Source organism: Halichoeres trimaculatus, unplaced genomic scaffold, assembly GCF_033239565.1.
Source record: "Halichoeres trimaculatus isolate MK-OKI-2021-1 unplaced genomic scaffold, fHalTri1.1 fHalTri1_scaffold_6, whole genome shotgun sequence".
Classification (NCBI taxonomy): domain Eukaryota; kingdom Metazoa; phylum Chordata; class Actinopteri; order Labriformes; family Labridae; genus Halichoeres; species Halichoeres trimaculatus.
This window is the reverse complement of record NW_027437184.1, coordinates 9,198,537-9,221,883: the sequence shown is the minus strand read 5'-3', so window position 1 is coordinate 9,221,883 and position 23,347 is coordinate 9,198,537. Positions and strand designations below refer to the sequence as shown.

General features: G+C 40.0%; 1 protein-coding gene across 3 annotated transcripts; it reads right to left on the bottom strand.

The window, feature by feature from the left end:
- Positions 1-299: 299 nt before the first annotated feature.
- On the bottom strand, positions 300-22,271 carry macroh2a1 (macroH2A.1 histone). 3 transcript variants are annotated; one of them, XM_074672208.1, is made up of 9 exons: positions 22,098-22,271; positions 20,816-21,016; positions 20,055-20,161; positions 19,717-19,908; positions 19,327-19,434; positions 14,337-14,427; positions 10,675-10,764; positions 2,459-2,633; positions 300-1,761 (listed from the first exon to the last, which is right to left on the bottom strand). In XM_074672208.1, exons 2-9 carry the CDS (start codon positions 20,985-20,987, stop codon positions 1,596-1,598), a joined length of 1,101 nt encoding a protein of 366 aa, XP_074528309.1. In that variant the 5' UTR covers positions 20,988-21,016; positions 22,098-22,271; the 3' UTR covers positions 300-1,595. The 3 variants fall into 3 exon arrangements, with proteins under 3 accessions (XP_074528309.1, XP_074528307.1, XP_074528308.1); XM_074672206.1 differs by lacking the exon at positions 14,337-14,427 and adding an exon at positions 15,501-15,600 and having other exon boundaries at positions 22,098-22,268; XM_074672207.1 differs by lacking the exons at positions 14,337-14,427; positions 22,098-22,271 and adding exons at positions 15,501-15,600; positions 22,028-22,046.
- Positions 22,272-23,347: the final 1,076 nt, after the last annotated feature.

The following is a 23,347-nucleotide window of genomic DNA, read 5'->3' as shown; positions in this document are numbered from 1 at the left end:
CTGCAATAAACAACAACTCTTTAGATGAAGGCCTTTAAGGGGCTGAAAACAGATTCAGGGATCTGTTTCAGGGAGACCATCTTGTCTTTAAGTATTGAACAGAAACAAACAGGTGCCTTTAGAGTTGCAGAAACGTGAGGGTTTGATATTAGTTTTTAGTTAAATCGCATCAAGATTGCACATCATGGATCATATATTTTTTTTGTATCAAAAAAATATCTGATTTGTTTAAATAGAAGTTACTGGCAGCTCTCTGTGGCTGATGTCATGATTTCACAAGAAACAAAAAGTTGATTTAAAGGTTTTTTTTATTACCGGAGTGTGTACAGACCGTTTGTAGAATCATCAATTATAGCAATTCTTTAGAAAGCAATTTACATTTTTTTCTCATAAGAAAGTTAGGCTTTTGAAAAGTCCAAATGCAGCAGAGCAGTCGGGTTCCTCGCGTCTGTCTGTCTGTCCATCCATCAGTATCAATTCAAATCCAACTCAAATCATCCAGCGTCTGTGTGAAGAGGAAAAACTGCTGCACAGAAAATGGCTCCAATGAAAAACTCCAATTCTTGGTTACAGGGCGCCATCTGGTGGCCGCAGATAGGACCTCGATTTCCAGCAACAGTGAGCACATTTGTTTTATGGCTTAACAAAGACGAAACACAGGAAATAAAAAGGTTTTCTTCTTTTGCCTCCAAACCGCTTTTTAAGAATTAGTGTGAAAATTAGAATAGAAAATAAAACTATGACTTTGTTACAGCCCGATATTTAACTTTAACATTTCACAAATACTCCATCGATATAAACACAGATAGGAACACACAATATAAACCATGTGTGCTGCAAAAACCTACAATTTCCACTAAACTTGTTTAAGATTGATTTTACATTAAATGATGAGCGTCTGTGTGAATGCATGGCGAGTACCAGGATGTGTTTAGGACATAAGCATGGCAAGTTATCGGCTTCTCTTCATGTTTAATGGAAATTAAAAGTCTCTGCAGCACACAAATAAACAAACTTTTAGCATTGCACATCACAAAAACAAAAACTCATCCCAAAGATCCTTTATATCGGTCTCCTAAAGACCAACAACCAACACTACCCACAACAGAAACGATCCAAATGCCGTGAATACACTGAATCAATGTGTTTTTTGAGATCAAAATAAAAGAGAATAGCTGTTTTTTGCTATCTTTACTGCTTTTGCATGCATTAACCCGTATACTTTGGACTTCTCTGGAAGCCTGGTAATTGAGGTGAAGCTATCTCTCTCATAGAACATCTTCATTAATGAAAATTAAATCTGTAAGTGAGTCTCTCACTTGTTAAATCTGCTCCGTGTTTGCACTGTTTGTAATAAAAGACCGCAGGATGAACAGTGCACTTTGAGATTTAAATATCAGAAGTGATAAAGAAATTAAAAACAATATAAGAAAAATACAAACATAATGCAAAAACAAGTTCCCGGCCTATAGAAAGATTCTTCTTTTTTTTCTTCATAATCACTAGTAAACACCTTCGGTATCCTTGCAGGAAAGAACTAAAGTGAGGGAAGAGAGGTGAGAGGAGGTGATTACTCCAAAACACTCCAGATTCTCTTAGCTCGTCTCCAGTTTGGCCATTTCCTGCACGTAGATACCGATGCTCTCGCTATCGAACAGCACGAAGTACACGGTCTTGATGGTGGAAGACATGGTGGACACAAAGTAGCTGGAGATGGCCTTGAGGATCAGCTGGGCCGCCGTCTGCTTGGGGAAACCATTCCTGACAAAACACAATAGGCACGTTTAGGGACGTGTTCGAAGACTAAATCAAGCATGAAAACACCACACACACCTTATCTTTAATCATTATCTTAAGGCCAGTTGAAAAATCTGAAAAATCCTAGCCTGCGTGGTAACGACTGAGTTTTTCAACTGGAAAATGCTGCAGTTCACAATTGCTGCCTGACAAAGGACTTCTTCCTGAGGAACAACCTCACTCTTTGAGATCATCCTGCCTGTACCCCTGATTTTTTCAGGGAGGTTTGAACTGAGGTCTTAAACTTTTGATCAGCTGATGAACAGACTGTTTCACCTTCATTGTTGTTTGCAGTAAGTTGCTCACTCAGTTTTTTTTGTCTCACTCCCATTTCTTCTTTTTGTATTTTGAAACTCTAATAAGAACAAAATACATTTTACAGCTGGTCTTAAAATTTTGATCAACAGTTCAAGAGACTTATCTGACAATGACCTATTTGTCTTCAAAAAACCCAGTTCTTTTCCAATTAAACATTGTTTTACAATGAAATCTGTGTTTTCAGTTAATATGACGCACATTTTTGATCACTCAGTGAAATAAGAAAAACCTGCTGATGTTTGAGCGCAGTCTCTGAGTTTGATGAAGTTTATATTCTCCAAACAGAATCCTTCGTCTCCTCAGCCCAGACTAATCTGTGACTGGATGATGCATGTTTTCTTACCTCCCGCTGCCAATCGATGGGAAAGCCACAGACTTGAGCTTCTTGTCATCGGCAAGAGCCAGGCAGTTCTTCACAGTCTTGTCCAGCAGCTCCTCACACTTATCAGAGCCCCAGCCTGGACTGTTACAGTGGATGACGTACTTCGCAGGCAGACCGAAGCCACCGGTCAGGACAGCTGATGGACAGAAAGGAGAAAGGATGTGAGGAAGCAGAAATAAAACAAACTTCTGGTGAAGATTATCCATAAAATAAAGAATGAGGGAGTTGAGTGTGAGGAGTGTGAATTTATAAGAGTCAAATTGGCAGACACTCTGATAAGACTGTGTATATTTCCCTCATGATGGAGCAAACAGCTGGCTGTCCATATTACAACTATAACAAAGGTGTGCCTCAAGGTTTGGTCCTAGGTCCCCTTGTATTTATTATTTATATTAACAGTAGGGCTGGGCGATTATGGTAAAAATAAGAATCCCGATTATTTTAAGTGATATTGAAATCACAATTAATGTACACAATTATTCATTTATTCAAAAACTTCAGTACTGATTTAAACACAACTTTAAAGAACCAGCAAGTGGCACATACAGTATTATTGATACACATAAGTCACACACACTCGCTGTGGCTGCACATGGAACACAGAAGAGCTATGAAGCACAGGAACTTGCATACATCTACACTGTGTGGCATATTAATTGTTTTTCTTCGATTATATTGTTTTTATGATAGACAGATGGCAAAATTGAAATCACGATTAAAATCCAATTAATTGTCCAGCCCTAATTAACAGTATAGACTATAATGTTTTCAATGCAAATTTCTATTTTATACAGATGACACCATAATGTATATCTCTGTCCCCATTCCAGAAAAGGCTTTGACATAGTTACAAACTACTGTTAATTCAACTCAACAACATTTCAATGGCATGAAACTGGTTTTAAATGCCAATAAAACAGAAATAATGCTGATTTCTGAAAAAAAATTATAACCTACAAACCTACCATAAATCTGCACCTTTGGGGGATTCATATTGAATGTTTATCCCATTACAGCATTATGCTATTTAAATCAATGATGCTTTAACTTTTAGTCCACACATTCGGTTTTAGAATCCAAAATCGGAAAAAAGATAACGACTTGTTATTTCATTTCTCTTTTCAAATCAAAAAATTGGAGTACAAATAACGGCCTATTTTTCGCTGTTTTGATTTCATTTTGAAATTAAAAATAGAATATGCGAGAATAGAATTATCATGGGATTTTTGTTCTATTCCTTTTTAATTTGTATCATTTTCGATGTGTTGTGACCCAACCCAGTCTTTAACTGCCCGGATCTTGAAACCTGTTCACAGACATAGAGAGGCCAAATATACAGTGAGTGTCATATAAATAGACCACTATGGCCGCACTGGAACAATATGCCGATGTTATTAAGCAGTTGTTCTAAGCTGGTATGACCCACACAGACATTTTGGAGGAAATGGATGTCCGGAGATGCTCTGCAATGAGTGTCAGACGTTTCTGCCTCCAACACAACCTCAGGTGGAAACGTCATGTTACTGATGCCTCCTAAGTGTGACACATTTCCCCTCTTTAAAAAGCACGTACATATTCGCCATCCTTGACAAAACGTTGACTAAGAATAACTGTAAAACGTGAGCTGGTAGAGACTGACTGGCCTTCCTGAGAAAAAAAAAGGTCAACAACTCCGGGGTCACAACACATCGAAAGTGATACAAACCAAAAACGAATACAACAAAAATCCCATGAAAATTCCATTCTCTCATACTTTATTTTTTTATTTTTTTTTAAATCAAAACAGCGAAAAATAGGCCGTTATTTGTTTTCCCATTTTTGATTTGAAAACGAGAAATGGAATAACAAGTTGTTATCCGTTTTCCGATTTTGGATTCTAAAACGGATATGGAATGAACGAATGATACACTGATAATTTGGCAGCTTGTAAAAAGATTAGATAAAGCTGGGTTTTTAACTTAGAATCAGATCCAAAAAGAAACTTGTTGCTGCATCATTTCTGTCCGTGCTTGATCATGGTGATGTTTTATACATGCATGCCTCTACTCAAAGCTAGCACACACTTGATACTGTGTATCATGGAGCTTAGAGGTTCATCACAGGTTTTAAATCAATGACTCACTGCTGTCTGCTCTATTCTCATGTAGGGTGGTCTTCCCTGTCTTCAAGCAGACTAAAACATTGGTCTCTTTTCTTTTATAAGTGTATCTTAGGTCTGATTCCACCTTATCTCCTCACCTATATTGCAGAGAAAAGTGCAGGAATTCATGGTCTTTGTTAACTGGATCTTATTTTACTGTCAGTCTGAGGGTCAGGGTTGGATTTCCATTTTTTTTTTTTTTCAAATTTCTTCTTTAATTCCCCTGCAATTTTATAAAACTAAAAACTTTTTTCAGAATCTTTAAAATATGTCAACTGTCCCCAACAGTCTTCTAAAGTCCAAAGAGATATCTTTTGTTAATATAAAGTTCCCGAACCAAACAAAGCCAAACAGTCTGTCAGACAATTAGTTCAAAAAAGGCTCAACTTCCCTTTTTTCATATTTTTGTTGATAAATAAACCAAATGAAATGTAATGTAGATCAGCTCCAATCAGCCCAAACTAAAATCCCAACAGCCATCAGGATGCCAGCACCGTCAACTTTCATCACTGAACCGATCCCTTTGGCCTCTAAATGAACGGGATCCAGCAAAAAACTGGAAAACAGACCCTGTGTGACTTCCAGCAAATATTTTGCTGCTGAATAAATGTTTACATGCTGGTTTGCAGAGCTCTAAAAGCATAATGACACTAAATGACAGACCAGTCTCTGTGGTCATCCACAGCAGCCACCTGCACTATCCATAAACACACACAGAGCTCAGGGCTCAGGGCTGTTTCTTTAAGTAACTTTCTCCTGGTTATAAACCCTCAGACAGAGCGGGCGAACTTGTTCACCTCCAACATGCAGCTGGATTTCCTCACTTCCAGTCAGATATCAGCTTCATTAACTGGTTTTGTCAGAGTCAAACCCCAAGAGACCCGAGATGCTAAAATAACACTTTTCTTTTGGAAAACACATTCAGCAAACCACCAAGTGCTTTAAATGGTTTGAGCAGAGTGTGACTGTGAGGTGGGCCGCAGGAATCACTTCTCCAGAAGAGAGGGAAGAGAAGAGGAGAGCACAGAGAGGGCAAGTGAAGGGAAGACGAGCCAGCAGCTGCGGACATGAGGACTCAGCCAGAGCGTGTCTCTGTGAAGTGAGAAAACCTCCAGTCAGGTTTTATTAGCCCGCAGCGAGCATGTGACTAACCGGGAGTCAAAATGGAGGACGAGCTGATTTCCAGATGGAGCTCACTGTGGATGGAGACATTTCTCCTCGCTGTGTGTGTGTGTGTTTGTGATCTGACCGGGAGGTGAAGTGTGTGGATAATGATGATGGTGATGATGGTGACAATGATGGTTACAGATTTCATGAACACCTTCAATGTTCGACGTCTTTAATGGTTTGGAAGGGAGCTGGAGTTCTGGGACAAGCTGTCAATCAATCTGTGGACTGCATGAAAACATTCCTGTTGATAAAGTTAAAGCCTCTAAGGGGGAGATGCTTTTTTAGGGGACTACTTTGAGCTTCAGCAACAAATACTGACAAACTTCTTTAACCTAAAAACAAACACAAATTTCTTAGCATTCAGTCTAAATTGTGATTACAAGAGAAAAGATATACAAATTCATTTTTTTCTTTTTCTTTTTTAAAGAAAAAGCTTGCCTAATATTTTTCTATTTTTATAAAAACAACTTTTAATGTACTTTAATGGAGACTGACTGCATGAGTAAAAAAAATTAGCCAAGCTGGAGTCAAAATCAATCTTTTTGGGGGTCTATGTTTTGTTGCTAATGAATACAACAGAGATGCTTTGATCCTTCAAAAAAAAAAAGAAAAAAAATTATCCTCTGCCAACTAAAATAGCCTCAGAGAGTCCAAAACTGCAGATGTATAAATAGATAATTCACTGTGTTGTATAATTTATCATCTGAAACCATGCCTAATAAAAACAGTGTTCAGGTACTTGTTTCTTACTTAAAGACAAAAAAAGAATAAAACGTCTACCCTGGCTGCTGTCGGCAAACATTTTGAAAAAACACTTTAGAAACAGAAGAGTAGCCTCAAACAGGAAACACAGACCAGAAGATAGTTAAAAAATGTATAAATCATCAAAAAATCTGCTGATCAGGGCTATCACAGGTGAACAGGTGCATCAATGTGTGATTTCCTTACGCTACGTTGCGTTAAGTTGCGTTACGTTGCGTTACGTTGCGTTACGTTGCGTTACGTTGCGTTACGTTGCGTTACGTTGCGTTACGTTACGTTACGTTACGTTACGTTACGTTCAATACATTGCGGTACGTTACGTTACATTCAATACGTTACGTTACGTTACATTCAATATGTTACGTTACGTTACGTTACGTTACGTTGCGTTACGTTACGTTACGTTACGTTACGTTACGTTACGTTACGTTACGTTACGTTACGTTCAATACGTTACGTTAGGTTATGTTACGTTACGTTACATTAAATTAGTTTTGGTTTTGTTGTGATATGTTGGTTTGTGTTGCAATATGTTATGTTGCAACATTGTGTATCGTTACATTGCATTACACATTATGTTGCTACATGTTGTATTGCATTAAATTGTGTTATACGTCCTCTTGTACATCGCGTCGAAAAAATCTGCTAAATGAAATTGTAGAACTGTAGAATTGTTGCACTGCGCTACACCACGTTTCTTAACATTATGATGAATTACATTAAGTTGCTTTACATAACTTTACGTTATGTTATGTAACATTGCTTGCATTATGTTACCTTAGCTTACCTTTTGCTGCAATATGTAAGTTTGCATTGTATTGCACGATGTTAAGTATGATACGATCAGGCTTGGGTACCAAATTGATGAGATTTGTGGATTTTATAAGTCACATGCATTTTGGTTTAGTTAATCAGTTTCTAACAGAGACATTAATCTTTCAGGATTAGACCTCAAAGAGATTTTCACAGTGCAATGAAAGGTCAACTTATCAGCCAGGACCTGCTTAGACTTCGTTACATTACATCCTACGTTACGCATCCTGGAAACTGACCTCATGAGAAAAGGATTGTGGTGGACTGAAACATCATTTAATAAAAAAGGAAAAATATACCTAAAAATTAAAATGCAGGATTAATTTAGTTATTGTTATTTCAATAACATTATTCAGCTCCAATATTTAGTTGTGACAATGAAACGCTCCCACGTGGATATTATTGGGTCATCTTTCTGTAGCTAAATAATAAATTAGTCGGATGTGACACTTTCAGTTTGTTTATCAATTTTTGAATTTTAGAGTCACATAAGGTAAAAATATTTACCATTTTAAAAACTTTACTTCACTAGACTTGTTTCACAGCAAGAACTGATATTCTCCTAATGTAACCAGCATTTCTATGTGACATCTGGCTAGGGATATTTCCCCTTTCTGTCATTAAACACAGAGAACAGTTCTGTACCTGCCAGAGCTTCAGATGATGAAGTTTCCCCACCATAATCCAGACGAGAAAACACTTTTCACAAGTCCTTCAAACATCCTGAAATACTTTCTTTGACAGCTGTTTTGACCCAGATCTGGTCAGGATGACTGTTTGGCTGATCCAGATCCCCCAGAATCCCTGACAGGCCCTGCTGGCTCTATGTTCAGTCACCTGGTAATCTATTTATGAGCTCCAGCAGAGAGCAGGATTATGATGCTCAGCTGGTTTGGCTGAATGTGAGGGGGAGAGAGAGAGTGGTGGTGAAGGTGGTTGAAAAATTGACTGTGAGTGATGAATAATGAGAGAGACAGATGTAGGAAGAATGAGAGTGGGACAGGGGGGTTGAGACAAATGGACTCACAGATGAAATAATCTGTAAGGGCTCAGTTCTAACAGCTCTCTGAAGACTGAAGCCTACAGGCTCAGACTGGAGTCGCCAAGAAGAGAAACTACATGCCAATAAAGTCTTTGATCTTTCACTGTTTCTTAAAAGTTCACTTCAAGAAGAAACCACTTATTTCCAACCTTTAAGAGAGGAATAAATGAGTCAAATCTTTGAGTTCACACCCAAAGACCTAACTCTCTCTGCTCAGTCCTGATGTCATTTTTTGAACGAGGAAACGGCGGCCAGAAACACACAGCCCTCTTAAGCTTAGTGTGTTAGAAGAAGATTTAAGGGACACTGACTTCACTGTCAGAAGAGCTGGGTGGTTCACAAGACGATCAAGACACACAACCCCTCCAGTTGTGACTTTTGAATTCCAACAAATGGAAACAGTGCCTCGTAACAAAAATATATTATTTCACGTTTTTAGTATTGTTACAGTGAGTCCAGAAAGTATTCACAGCTTCACTTTTTCCACATTTTACGTTACAGCCTTGCTCCAAAATGGAGTAAATTCATTTTTTCCCTCAAAATTCTACACACACCACCCCATAATTACACATAAAAAATGTTTTTTGGGATAATTTGCAAATTTATTAAGTATTCACAGCTCTTGCCACTGAGCTCTAAATTGATCACAGGGTCATCATTTTTTCCACAAATCATCCCTGAGATGTTCCTACTGCTTTATTGTCTGTACAGCTCTGAGACAGGATTGTTTCCAGGCCCAAATCTGGGGAAGGGTCCAGAAACATTTCTGCTGCTTTGAAAGGTCCTAATGAGCACAGTGGTTTCCATCATCAGTAAATGGAAGAAGTTCTGAACCACCAGGACTCTTTCTAGAGCTGGCCACCCCTCTAAGACTGAGCGATCAGGGGAGAGGGGCCTTAGTCAGAGTCAGAGAGGAGATCAAGAACCCGGTGGTCACTTTGTTAGAGCTCCAGTGCCTCTCAGTGGAGAGAGGAGAACCTTCCAGAAGCACGACCATCTCTGTAGCAATCCACCAATCAGGGCTGTACGGTAGAGTGGCCAGACAGGAACCACTCCTTATTAAGGCGACAGTTCACCTTTCAGCAGGACAACAACCCTACACACAGAGCCAAGATATCAAAGGAGTGGCTTCAGGACAACTCTATGAATATTCTTGAGAGGCCCCGCCAGAGCCCAGACTTCAATCTGATCGAACACCTCTGGAGAGATATGAAATTGGCTGTGCACTGACCAAGCGGCAACCACCCATCTAAGAATATGAGACGACGCAGAAGCGCTAGAAGTCACAAACACACCAAGCCAAAAAAAGCCGTTTTCAAAGAAGAAATTAACCTATTTACAGCCTGCTTCAAAAAACGTCTCCTGTCTGAGTCGCTAAGTTTACATTTGGCACACACTGTACAGGGGGTGAATTTCTTCTGACTCGGCGGTCAAACTTTAAAAAATCAATACTCCTTGTAGAAATATTTCTCACGTCTGATTGTTGTGGTGATTTGAAGATATCATTTGGCTACCTTGTATTCAAGTCCTCTTTTTTCTGAAAAGTTTTGTTTTCATTAGTTATACAAGGTTAAAAATGAGGTTATACGTAATGTTTAACGATGATTGACAGCTGCCGTTCTTGTGTATTTTTTTCGGGGATTGTTAAATATGTCGAGAGGTAGAGTGATTAGACTCTCGAAAGAAAAAAAGAAATTATTATTTTTGTCACTTGGCTCCACCCAGATTCTCCCAGAATCCCTCATCGTCTGCGCAGACTCAGGCTGCACAACTGTTACAATGGCTGCACCTGTGACTGGGGAATTTTTGCTTCAAAACCGTACAATGATAAACGGCGGAGCCACACTGTCCACTCTATATACAGCCTATGCTGATGCCTCATCCAACCTGATGGAGCTTGAGAGGTGTAGCAAAGAGGAATGGGCCAAACTGGTCATAGATAGGTGTGCCAAGCTTGTGGCATCATATTCAAAAAGACTTGAAGCTGTAACTGCTGCAAAAGGTGCATCAACAAATCATTAAGCAAAGACTGTGAATACCTACGTACATATGATTTCTTAGTTTTTAATTTGTAATAAATTTACAAAACTCTTTTCACCCTGTCGTTATGGGGTGTTGTTTGCAGAATTTAGAAGAAACATGTTTTTGTTTTCCATTTTGGAATGACACTGTAACATCACAAAATGTGGAAAAAGCGCAGCGCTGTGGGAACCTTCAGGAAGCAATATAAAATTTGTCCTGTGCACTTACCACCAGCCACCTCAAGGGGGCCATTCTTCTTCTTCAGCTCCTGCAGCGCGTCAACAAACTCCTTCCCTCCTTTCTTTTCCAGAGCACTGCCTGTAAGTAAAGAAGACTGAAGTCATCATATCATCACATGCAGCTGATCGTGAAACAGACAGACGGACGGTCAGATGGACGGAGAGACCAGCAGTGATTTCATGCAGACAGATGAGCGAGCAACACATCATGAAGACACAAACAGGCTGGTAAAGCAGATGCTGTCCATCATCTCACCTGTCCTCTCTCTGCGCTTACATCTCTCCACTGACCCACACTGATGTGATTTGTTAAACTCAGAGAAAAGTCCAACAAAGGGAGAAGTGAAGCGCAAAGATTGAGAGCTGCTGTTTTCCAAATGACTCACTCTGAGTCAGTTAAGTAATGTATTATGGGCCTCAGTCTGTAATTACTTCCCTCTGTCCTCATATGCTGGCTTGGACTGATGGTATTTTCTTTCACTTGCATAAAAGAGAATGAAGAATGTGTTTGGACAGTAAAAAGAAGTTTATACCCATTTTTATGACATTTGCTCACTTACTACAAGTAATAAAACCAAGGGTGTGATTTAAGTTTGGCTCTGCAAATGGTTAAAGGAAATAAATTCACATTGATCATACCATCAGATGTATGTAAGAGCTAAAAAAAGGAAGCTACAAGACAGACAGACAGAAGTTTAGCAGGAAGGATAAGTCCCAGATCACCCACAATCAAATCAAGTAAAAAAAGCAGCAACAAGCAGCAGACCATACAAATATATAAATATTCACTTGGCTCCACATATCATCTTTCTCTTGACTCAGCATCTTCTCCATGACTAACAGCACTTGGATATTTAATGACTATCAAGGGCTAGCATTCAGTGTAGTATTTCTTCAAAAGGGGCTATGAGATGAGGCATCATCAGAGAGCAGAGCAGCACAGAGACAAGGGTGCCAGCCGAGCTCAGAGTCTATGTTCCTCTGGTGCACATATTGCAGGCTGTCTGTGGCGTGAAAATTGACTGGCAAAGGCTTCAAAGTGGGTTTGAGTCATAGCTGATGGATGAACCCGTCATTAAAAGGAAGAAACTAAATCATCAAATGTTCAGACTGAAAACAAGATGATGCACTAGAGAGGGCACAGAAATACAACAGAGCAGTTTCTAAAATGCTGTGATGGAAGTTTTACACTTCAAGTAAATGAATGCAAATCAGGCTGGAAACAGCATCTTGTTAGTTGAAGTCAGATCGCTCGGCATCTGCTTACTCAGGTTTATGTCTCAACATTTACTGAGCCCTCTGCTAAATTTTAAGAGCAGTTAAAAAATTTCAAGAATTTACATTTTGTGCTGATGGATCTGAAGAAAATTTTTAAAAGAGTTTCAAACTGCAAAAAAAAGAAAAGGGAGTGAAGCAAAAAAAAAAAACATGAGTGAGCAACTTATTGCTAACAGCAATCAATGTGAAATACACTGTTCATCAGTTGATCAAGAGTTAAAGACCACAGCTCAAAAAACCTGAAAAACCCTTTAAAGAAATCAAAGTTCAAAAAAGGACTTAGACATGAGGAGTTTCACCGTTCCCAGGATCACTTCAAAAATAAGTTGCAATGCGAGATTTTCCAGAAGGCGAGTGGGAACATTGCTCCAAGTGGTGAAGATGGCTTCATGGAGGATCATCCACTGACTGGAACTGACGTCCATTTCTGTTAACTTCCCTATCCATCCATCCCTAAATGTTCTCACTGTGATTTAGATCAGAGGAACACTTGGGTTGATCCCAAAGAGTGAAGTTCTTCCTCTGGAAGAAGTCTTTTGTCAGGCAGTTATTGTGAACTGCAGCGCTGTCGTGGTTGATGCCCCTGACTAACCTGAAGCTCCATTGTTCCATTGAAGGAAAAAGCCCCCAGATCCATGATGGCACCCCCTCAACTGTGCCATGGACAAAACATCTTCAGTGGGATCTCTTTGTCATGCCAATTACGCTAAAATTCATCAGGAACGTCAAAGTTAAATTTTTTCTCCTCAGAGAAGTCCAGACGGGACATTTTGTGGCTTTGAAGGAGACAAAACCTTTGAAGACTTGATTTTTCGTACTGCTCTTCCTTCTCAGGCCCTATTTACATGCCAACGTTTTATCTGAAAATGCTGAAACGCAGTGAAAACACAGTTTAAAAAAACTGCGTTCACACGGAAATCCAGAGGGACCAAAAACGCTGTAGTAAGCATTCCAGGCCTGCAGGTGATGCTATAACTGTCTTGTCCAGAAGCAGCTTTTAGTAGATCTCCACCAAAGTAGAGTTGGGCTGATCATCTGGTGTATTTGTGAATACCAAGCTCAAAAGAGGCGGATTGTGACGTCATCGTTTCCACTGAAAATGGCAAACGGCAACAGTGTCGGCAGCGTTTCAGAAAAATCTCACTCAAGAGTCTGTTTCAAAAGTTTGCGTTTTGGGTCAGCCGACATGCCGTTTCCGTGTGAACGCAACAAAACTTTTGCGCTTCACCCTAAAACCGTAGTCGTATAAACAGCCCCTCAGATGGCCTCTGATGGTTATTGGGCTGCAGTCGGCACCAGTAACGGCCTTAAAGATCTCCCCATGTCTTGATGGACAGACATTCAGATGAAACTGTTTTAGGTCTACCACTTGACTTTTTTGTTCAATAACCCTCAGGATCTTTGAAGAAATTCAAAATTACTTTTTCACCGAGTCCAACCTAAGGCGTTGACCTGCTGTGAGAGGCCTTGATTATGCAGCTCGACAGTCTAACCACGTTCCAAGAGAGAAAGTTTTTTAGCCTTTGCCATCAGAAGGTCATGGCAGAATGAATGAATACCTGAGAGAAAATGATATTGAATCCATATTTTGAGCAGATTTTGTCTTTTTTATAGGCTGTGGTCTTAAACTTTTGATCAGCAAAATAACATAATTATTTAGTCTCACACTTTAAAACTCACACAGTAAAAAATGTAAATTTTAACAATTTACAACTACTAGGGGTCTTCTTTCTTTCCAAACTGCCTTAGTTTATGATGTTGTTCTGATCATTTATTAGTCATCATCCAACATCATTAACCCTGTTAGGAGTGCAGTTTCCAGAACCTTCATTCAGTGTTAAAGAAAAAAAATCTCTTTTGTCACTGAGAAAATAAATCCAGCTGCCAAACGCTAGTTTCAAGCAGAGAGCTGCCAAATTCAAATGATCCTTTTCACAATGTCTACATTGAGTTTGTCCTCTGAGTTAACAAGACGCTGTGTGACTTGAGCTCTTTTTGGCAGCTCATTTTCAAATCTTGGAAACCGTAGTTTCCCATGAGCATTTCTTTGGCATGTTAAAATGTCCCTGCTTGCACATTTCAAGCCTCTGCAAGTCAATTTTCACTCACAATGCACGCAGGATGCAACAACAGCTCTTCCTGGTAATGTTTGGCCATTAATGCAAACATATGAGCAGCCAGAGAGGTGGGTTGTGGGTTATTCAGGCTTTCTTCACAGCAAAGCATTGGCTAGTTATCCTAGAAAGCAGAAACCAAAGTGTGCTGCGGCTGTGATTTTTGTCTTCAGACTGCAGTGCAGACTTTCTGGAGTAAGCAGAGAGAGAGACAGCAGACAAACACTTGCAGTCTTCGTGGTGACAAAGGTTCCTTTACCTACTTCACCACCTGTATAGAGGGAGGAGTTGGTCGGGTGAACGACAGCGTCGCTCTCCACGATGGAAATGTCGGCTTGGACAACTTGCAACTACAGACGACAACAGACAAACAACAGGCAAACAACATGGTGGTGAACAGATGGTGAGTGGTCCAGAGCAACAAGATGTGGCCCAAGAAGTCGAGAATAAAAGAAACGGAGAGAAGAAAAGGAGAAGAGAGGAATAGGTGAGAGCTCTCCTTGTTGACTGAGGACATCACAGGAAACAAGGAAGCCGCTGTGGAAACGGTGAGTGACATCATGTCAGCAAGGAACGGGACGGCACACTGAGCCAGATCGTGAAAACAGGACAAGCTTAACCATTAATGACTAAAACTTCAGATCTTATAACAATTTACTGATGTGAACTTACTCAGCTTATACATGTTTAATCACATATGAGTTCGCTTTCTGGCTTTTTGTGCTGTCTTTCTTTCCCAGCTCACTAAAATGAACCAAATACTTCATGATTGCACTTCAGACTGCCAACCTTTCATCCAGGCTGCCGCTAACAGAGCTTCATGTCAGTTTTTCTCCTCTGAAACGGTGCTCCATTTCATTCCAATAACCATCCTGAAATTACACTAGATATAAAGCATAATAGAGCTCTCGCTGCTGTCTGAAAGGACGACAACCTGAAGTGAATCTCAACATATCGTAGGGAAGAGCGGGCGGGTTTTCTGCTCAGAGCAGCTTTGATAAAATCCTTGAATGTCTCCCCAGAAACTCACGCTTTGCTGCTGGGAATGCTCTTTTAATCATGAGTCTATTGATCTGCCAGAGTGTATCAGCCTTTCTGCTTTTCTATCTTGATCAGAGAGCAGGTTCAGTCACTTGAGGTCAAATTGGATCAAAGTGAAGACTCTCACCAGGTTTTTTTCTACACTATGAGCAACATCATCAATAAGTCTGTTTATTTTTCTAAGGGTAAAACGGCTCCTGCTGATCTTTACCAGGTCATCGACAGACAAACACACAGCAGCAGTCAGACCTGGTGTTTGCTCAGTCTTAAACTTAATTTTAACAGGTCTTTATTTTCAGAGAGGTGGTTTGGTTATTTAACATTCAAGGATTTTAAATCTTAACCCCATCTGAGATCAGACAGGGTGCAGGGGAGACCTCACCTAGATCATCTTTAAGCTCAAGTTCAGCATTGGTGGGGTTGATGACCCCCTCCACGTCAAAGCCAGCCAAGTTACTGACCTCGCTGTGGATGAGGTTGAGCTGCAGAGGAGGGGGAGCATGCAGAGGAAGAGGAGTAGGAGGAAGCAAAGCCATTAAAACCAGATTCACACCTTTTCTTACAGGAATACCTTGACTTTTTGAAGGTTTATGAGACTGTTCATGCGACATATCTGCAGCTACATGCATGTGTGACATATACAGTTAACGTCTAAATGTGGACTGATGGCCCACGCTCTCTGAGTCATACGTTAATGAGTGTGATCATCTAACAGTAAAAACACATGGCAACAAGCTTACACTGCAAAAAGCCCCTGCTTGGATTCTCAGAGCTATATGTTCAGAATACAAGAGTGGAGTAGAGGACAGCAGGTCTGTAGGTACATTGACTACAGAATGCTAAATAATTTAAAATGCCACTAGAAACAGCCTGAAAAAACAGTGTGAGAAACAGGCAAACAGCCCCAAGCCAGAGGGAATGGATTCAGTGAGCGTTGAGTAGAAAAACATTGTTAACTGTGTTTTAAAGTGTCGTCACAGGAAGGACTAAGATAGTATTTGGATTTGGTACACGCAGAATATGTTTGTATTGTTTGCATGTTTGAAGGCGTGTGTTGGAAATTTGGAGGTGCAAGTCAAACAACCTCTTTCCTGCTTCCTGTTGTTTGCCTGTTTACTCTTCTGAAGGAGAAAGACTAAATAATCTTAAAAACTTGGGGAAATACTGTTAAAATAGAAAAACATGGGGAAACTGGCAACACAGATCGCAGTGGTGAATTGAAGCCTGCTGACAAATTTTGATGTCTGTCCCACATTTTATCTCAGTAAATATCAAACTTTACTAACAGATCCATATCATCATAGTCATTCAAACTGATGACTGCATTTAGGCTCTAATCATGCATGTAGTGAGCTGCTTCCAGTAAGTCACTTTCATTATGACAATATATAAATGTAAAAAAAAAGGAATACATATTTCTTCAGCACCATCTCCCCTTCATTAACTGGACAGACCTCACAGGACCAAACACTAAAGCTGCGTTTCCACCAAACAGTACGGTTCGGTTCAGCCGCGGAAGAAGCCGCGGCTGTTAAACAATAGAGTGACGCTGTAGAAGCGCAACACAGTTTACCCGCTAATGAATCCAATAAAGAAGAAAAACTTGACACAGTAAACAAAGAGCATAGATGGAAGACATCCAGCATTTCGTCCTCTCTGTGATTAGCATGTAGCTCTTTCATACAAAGCCCAATCAGGCTTTGTTTCAGAGAAGACTGTGTGCCGCCAGGAGAAATACAGCCGCTGTCGGGTTAAGTGACGATTCTATTGACCAATCAACGGTCTGCAGTGTTGTAGCTCCACCTTCCAAGAGCGGATCAGTTCAGTCTGGCACCCATACGAATGGGTCCCAAAAAGTGGGACAGCTCGTCTCGGTTATTTGGGAAATCTGTCCCGGGATAAGTCAGTGGAAACGCCACAAATGCGCGCCGTACTGAGATGAACTGAACCGGTCTGCTTGGTGGAAACACAGCTTTAGGTAACAGTTTTCATTTATGTCTTTCAATATTATGTATCATTACCTGCACATATTTATTCTGGAAATAACTAAAGTGTGGAGAATAAGTGGGACCATCACTGACATGATCATCAGGACTATATATCCTTATAACTCATCATGGAGCAGACAGTTTACCACCAAAAAATGTGGCCAGCAATTCAAAGTTTTATTGGGTTTATCACACCTGTGATTAATAATAACTAAGTGAGGAAGACTGCTGACTGACATGTCCTCTCTGAAAATACATGAAGGCATGGGTCCCGTAAACATGCAAATACTGCGGATATCCTTGTGTGTAACGGAGAAAAGTGGACGTGGCAAACAGGGTGAATGCTTTAGTTTTCACCACCAGGAGGTTTTTTGTGATGTTTTTTTATTACAAGATTTGTCTGTATGGTAGCCTAGTAGATATCAGTTCCTGTATAATGATATGTATTGCGTAGCATTATTTTTTTTCATGATACAGAAAAGTCAAAATGTCAAGGCATCCCTGTAAATGTTGAAAATTTCCAGTGCAAAAGCAACATCTTGTTAGAATTATAGACTGCAATCTGTTATTTAAAAAGATGCATAACACCTTTAAAAATTCAATCTTTTACATTAAAAATAAAAGGCTGAAAGCAAAGCGAGGAGACTGGAGGAAATGAGCTGTAGACTGTGAGACTGAACATTAGAACAGAAAAAAGTGCAGTTAGGGTAATGACATCTTAAAAACAGAGACATGGCAGCTTTTCTCTTCCTGTGTTCATTATCTTCATCGGCAGGAGGTTAACTGAATTCGTTTGATTAACTATCCACTGATTCAAACAGCTGCCGTAATCTGAGGTCAGTCGCACAACAACAACAACAAAAATGAAGCAGGAAGCTGTTTTACTAATGTAGACTGAGGGCGGACAAACACAGCTGCTACTGCTTCACTTCAACATAAACGATGCAGCCAGAACAAACTATTAACTGTTAGAAAAATAAAATATTAATTATTAAAAGATCAATTTCATTTATATTTACAAGAAGTAAAATTAAGAAGGTTAATTTTACTGAGAGATTGATCTTTGTGCTACATCTAGTCAGGTTAACTCATCAGTTTCATGTGATCCTTGTATTAGCATTTGCAGGTAGAAGCATGCAGTGCCATTTGCTTCAGCTGAAGTCAAAACTGAGCATTAGAAGTAAATTTCCCTCATTTGTTTCACTACAGATCCAATTTATTTCTTTGCTCCTCAGTTATGAATGACTCTCCAGAGCGCAAAACAAAAACAAATTAGATCTAAGTCTGCTGTGATACATGAGTTATGGCTGGGTAAATATCAGAGGGCAGTGTTGAACTGACAATGCTCCAAACCAAACACAGCTCTCTAAATGTTTTTTTCACTCCAGCGGTGTGCAAAGGAGTCAGAATCAAGCAAAACCAGTAATTACTGATTAAACTTTCAGAGCAGGGGACCCATGACACTTCTTGCATCATTCTTGAGTCATTCGTTCTCTTGCATCCCTCTGCTTTTCAAAGTCTAATGTGCGTCTGATCTTGAAACTTTAAGAGCTTTGAAAAAATACAAGAGTCAAGCTTTGACTCAGCTTGGGTAATACTTTGAGAAAAATTTACTTCCATGTTTCAGTTTGACAGGAAGGAGTGGGTTTTTTGTTGTTTTTGAGCAGCAGGACCAAAGCACAGGGAGATCTGGTGGATCTAAGGTACAGGACACAAGCAGGTGTGAATACAACTGTTCGACCTAAAGTTCAGTTCACTGCTTTGTTATTTAACACTACATGACCTGAAAAAGCAATCTGCATGTTTATCCAATTCAACGTCATCTCTGCCTGATTTCCTTCCTTTAACTGGTCTGTGAAGCCAAGTCAGTATAAAGACATTACAAAAAAGATTTATCATTGTCTTGAGTCTGTAGGAGTATTTAGATGAGTTTAACCCTGCAGCTGTTTGAGAAATCCCCAGTTTTTCAATGTTCTGAGCAATGATCTGATAATTCTGGTTCCCCATGAATAAATAAAGAGTACACAAAAAACTTTGTCTCATGTTTTGACTAGTAAAATATTCAACACTGCTCTCTCGTCATTTTAGAACAAGGGATTCCTTTCGCAGCCAGCTTCATCAGATGTTTCACAGTTTTTGGCAGGTCTTTTTTTAGTTACACAAGTCCATATAGACTCGTTTATGAGGATTGGTGTTTGTCATTACAGAGAGATAACTGACCTTCTGACCCAGAAAGAGGCTCTTGGTGGAGAGCACAGTGAAGCTGTCGCCTGGAGATCCCTCTGTGGTGCTGTCTGCGGACGCCGCTTTGCTCACCTCGCCCTGTTTCTGTGAAGGACACAGAAACAAACACATCAGGGTGTATAGTGTTGTGATTTTACAGCTCCCATAAATGTTTTTAAGTTAATCATCAATAGAAAGAGTGTGTTGTTGTTAACAGGATGTTTTACAAATCTGGGAGTCATGAAAAGAGTCTCTATAAATCTGTCTAAGCATGGCACACTTATACAGAAACAATTGTGTGAAATCATCCAGAAGTGCCTGTTTTTGTGTACTTTCTGTCTTGACCACAGTTGTAAAGGTGCACGGCATGTGAACATTAAGTTTTACCTTAGCCTTCCCTCCTGCCTTTCTCCCGCTCATTTTCTTGGCCGTAGATTTCTTGACCGGTTTGGGTTTCTTCTCAGGTGCAGGTGAGACAGGGGTCTCCAGTTTCCCCTTTGCTCCTCTCTTCTTCGCCAGCAGCTCTGGATGGATGTTGGGCAGGACTCCACCTGCTGCAATGGTAACTCCTTTCAGCAACTGAGACAAAGAGATTTAAAAAAAAAAGTGTAGAGGTTCAGATGTTTCTACACTACATGGAAAGAGAAGATACAAAACAAAGAAACATAATGATAAACTTTAAAAATATGCGTCATGTTTTTTTCTCTACACTTGCAGCAACTGACCTGGTTCAATTCCTCATCGTTTGCGATGGCCAAAAGGATGTGTCGGGGCGTGACACGACCCTTCTTGTTGTCTCTGGCTGCATTTCCTGCCAGCTCCAAGATTTCAGCTATAAAATAAAAAAAAGTCATTGATATATAAATGCTGCAGAGCACATCATGTGGTTTGTAAAATCAATCCGTGTGTGTTTGGGTGTATTGTATTACATTTATTCTAAATAACTAGTATGGAGTCACTAAATTAATACAACAGCCAGAAAGAGGACTCAAATATCAAGTGCATCACCAAAAAAAACTTCATATTGCTTGAGCAAATTATTTTTATTTATTTTTTTCTGCAAAAAAATATAGTATTTCCTGATTTAAAAATGTAAAGTGTTGCATCATTGTTAAGTAATGTTCTTTACTTAAAGCATTTTTAAGCTGAACAATTTATTGCAAAGACTAAATACAATGAAAAAATGAACTACACTTACATGCTATGAAAAATAAGTATCATCACAATTCTTATTTTGAGGTTTAAATTATGTTTCCTGATTTTCTGAATGTCTTAAAGCACAAATCTTGACTTCTTTGATCATTTGATAGTCATTGCAGAGCCCTGTTTGGGAGATATTACTCAGCAGCCAACAGCCTAAGACTTAGGATCAGCTGTTCCAGGTACATGCCCGGACAAGAAACACCCTTCATCCTCAAAACACCAGTTACACACAAATAAGTTTCCAAATGTATTGGAATACATATTTTTACTCTATCCATCTCACCAGTGAGGTACTCAAGGACAGCAGCCAAATACACAGGTGCCCCTACTCCGATGCGATACTTGGGAAGGCCCCTCTTGATGTAGCGAAGCATGCGCCCAACAGGGAAGATGACCCCAGCCCTGGTGGACCGGGACGTCTTGGTCGACTTCTTCTTTCCCCCTCGGCTGGACATGATGCTGAAATGGTGACCAGTGTCTTTCTCTGCAGGGAGAAATCAACATGGATTACTAACAAATATGGATCACTGCTGTTGATCAGAAGGGCAGTTCTCACACTGAAAACAACTTAAACAACATGACAACAGGCTACAACCAACCCATTTGCATAACAACAAAATAACAAACAGTACACCAATGCAACATTCTTTACAGATGTCCAAAACAAAAACAATTTGTTAAGTTTATCCTCTTAAAATTGGAATTATAATGTTTTAAAAATGATCCTGGAGAAGATTATGCCTCTACTTGTCTTCAATTTAATAATTAAATATGCCAGCAGCATTATGACGTGGTTATTTACTGAATGTTAATATGCATAAAATGATGATTTAGAGATAAAACTACTGTCAAAAAACTACCTTACGGCTCAAATTATATGATTATATGACGACAGGCGATATTAAATGTGATTTAAATCATTTTTTCCACAGTACCAGATGTCGACACCAATTAGCTCTCTGTTACTGAATCAATTAGCAACACCAAAGGCCAGGCTATTACCTAAACCTACGCCGATACGTTGGGCATACATCAAACATTATGATGAATGGGAAATTACGACGTTACTGACAAACAGCCAAAAGATGGTGTATCCGCGGCATTAGTCCGCTCCGGTCAGGTGTACCGTTCGGTAGGTGGGTTTAACCGCCACACCGGGCATTTCTTCCTGCTGCCCACTGACACACAAGGCAACGATTTCCGCATGCCAACAGCCCGCCTCGCGTCTCGCGCCGGTGAATTCAGTGAACCAACAGACTAAGCAACTGAACAAACGGCTAAAATTGAGCTGTCAGATGTTCTAGGGTTATTTTCTCGTTAAGGTCAGCGAGTTTTCGGTGGGAATAACCCCGGTAGAGCGGCAGCAGCTGCCCGCTCCTCCCTCCCTCCCCTCCCCGCCTGTCAGCTCCAGCAGCACGGTGTCCGCTCTCGGCCTCCATGCCAGAAACAAAAACCGAAATGGCAACGTAAACGGATCAGTTAAATTCCAGCAAACCTGCTTAGCTGTCAAGAAGCGACCTCAGTCGACTCGTCAATGCTGTGTGCAAACACAGTGGAGTACTTACAAAACAGGGCACAGCGGAAAATGTCTCCCGTTCTCCGGTAACAAGCCTGGGCAGAGTCCTCGACTCCCACAATCCACAGCGAGCTGAAATATCGGAGCGAGTCAGCGCTGCCCGCGGAGCGATGCGACTGCTGGAGAGCAGGGAGCAGAGCTGCGGGGCTGCTGCCGAGCTGATCTTTAACCCTTTATTCTTTCACTTTGTACAAGGAAACACGTGGTTTGAGCTGAGATGCAGTTTGTCGACGAGACTGATGATATATCTACCACTCATATCACAACATACATGTTAGTTTTTATTCAAGTAAAGTGTTCTCTCTTGATTTTTCATTCAAAATTCACAGACATTTACGGGGCAAGTTCATATCTCTAAGCATCCATTATAGGGTACAGCAGAGGTCAATGATTTAATCTGCCTATCAGTCAGTTAGTCTTCAATTATACAGGGCCGAATCATAACAAAAGCTATTTCAAGACACTGTAGAAAATCATCACCTTAATAAAAATGTATTTTACTTATAGATACCCAATCTCAAAATATCATGAGAAGCCTTCTCCTCTCAAACCACCATGGCCCAGTTGTTAAAAAAAAAAAAAAAAAAAAAGACATGCTAAGATGCACACTTGGGGACCAAAACACACTCTAAGGTGCCAAATTTAATACCAGGGAGTGAGCTTAAGTGACCTGTTGGGAGAAGCACATGCTAAAGTGCCCTATTGGGAGCCAAAACATACACTAATTCCCCCTTTAATTGATAAAAACATGATTAACTGCCCTCTAGGGTGGCACAAGCACATGCTCAAGTGACCTCCTGATTGGTAAAATGCAATTGATTTCTTGGGAGACAAAAACGGGCGCTAAAGTGCCTTGACAGTACAGTGGTGACAAGGCGCTGTATGTTTTGTCACCTTTTTTCTGTGTGTACCATGAACTAAATTCATGGCAGACGTGAGAAACCAAGGGTTTTTTTTCTTACTACAGAAACCTTTTCGACTCAGTAAAGCCAACAAGCATCATCGGAAGTTTTATCTGAGGGTAGTCAACAAGAATGTCATTTCCCTGGAATCTACAAGGGTCCAACCATAAAGTTCAATCCAACAATAATGACTTAAATGAGCGTATATGATTCTTTGTGTTGGGCTATGACTTCTCCAATTTAGGGTCATGGGGAGCAGAAATGACAGCCGTGAGAAAGTCATGCAGGTAGAGTAGTGTTGAAGAGACACTTTCTATTTAGCTTTATCTGTTTTTAA

Bases quoted from the DNA above. Each gene is read 5' to 3' on its own strand.
- macroh2a1 (XM_074672206.1), bottom strand. From the start codon at position 20,987: ATGTCCAGCCGAGGGGGAAAGAAGAAGTCGACCAAGACGTCCCGGTCC. The intron at 15,601-19,326 runs GTCAGTTATCTC...CCTCCTCTGCAG, and splicing joins GCCTCTTTCTGGGTCAGAAG to CTCAACCTCATCCACAGCGA. The intron at 2,634-10,674 runs GTAAGTGCACAG...TCTGTCCATCAG, and splicing joins CCCCCTTGAGGTGGCTGGTG to CTGTCCTGACCGGTGGCTTC.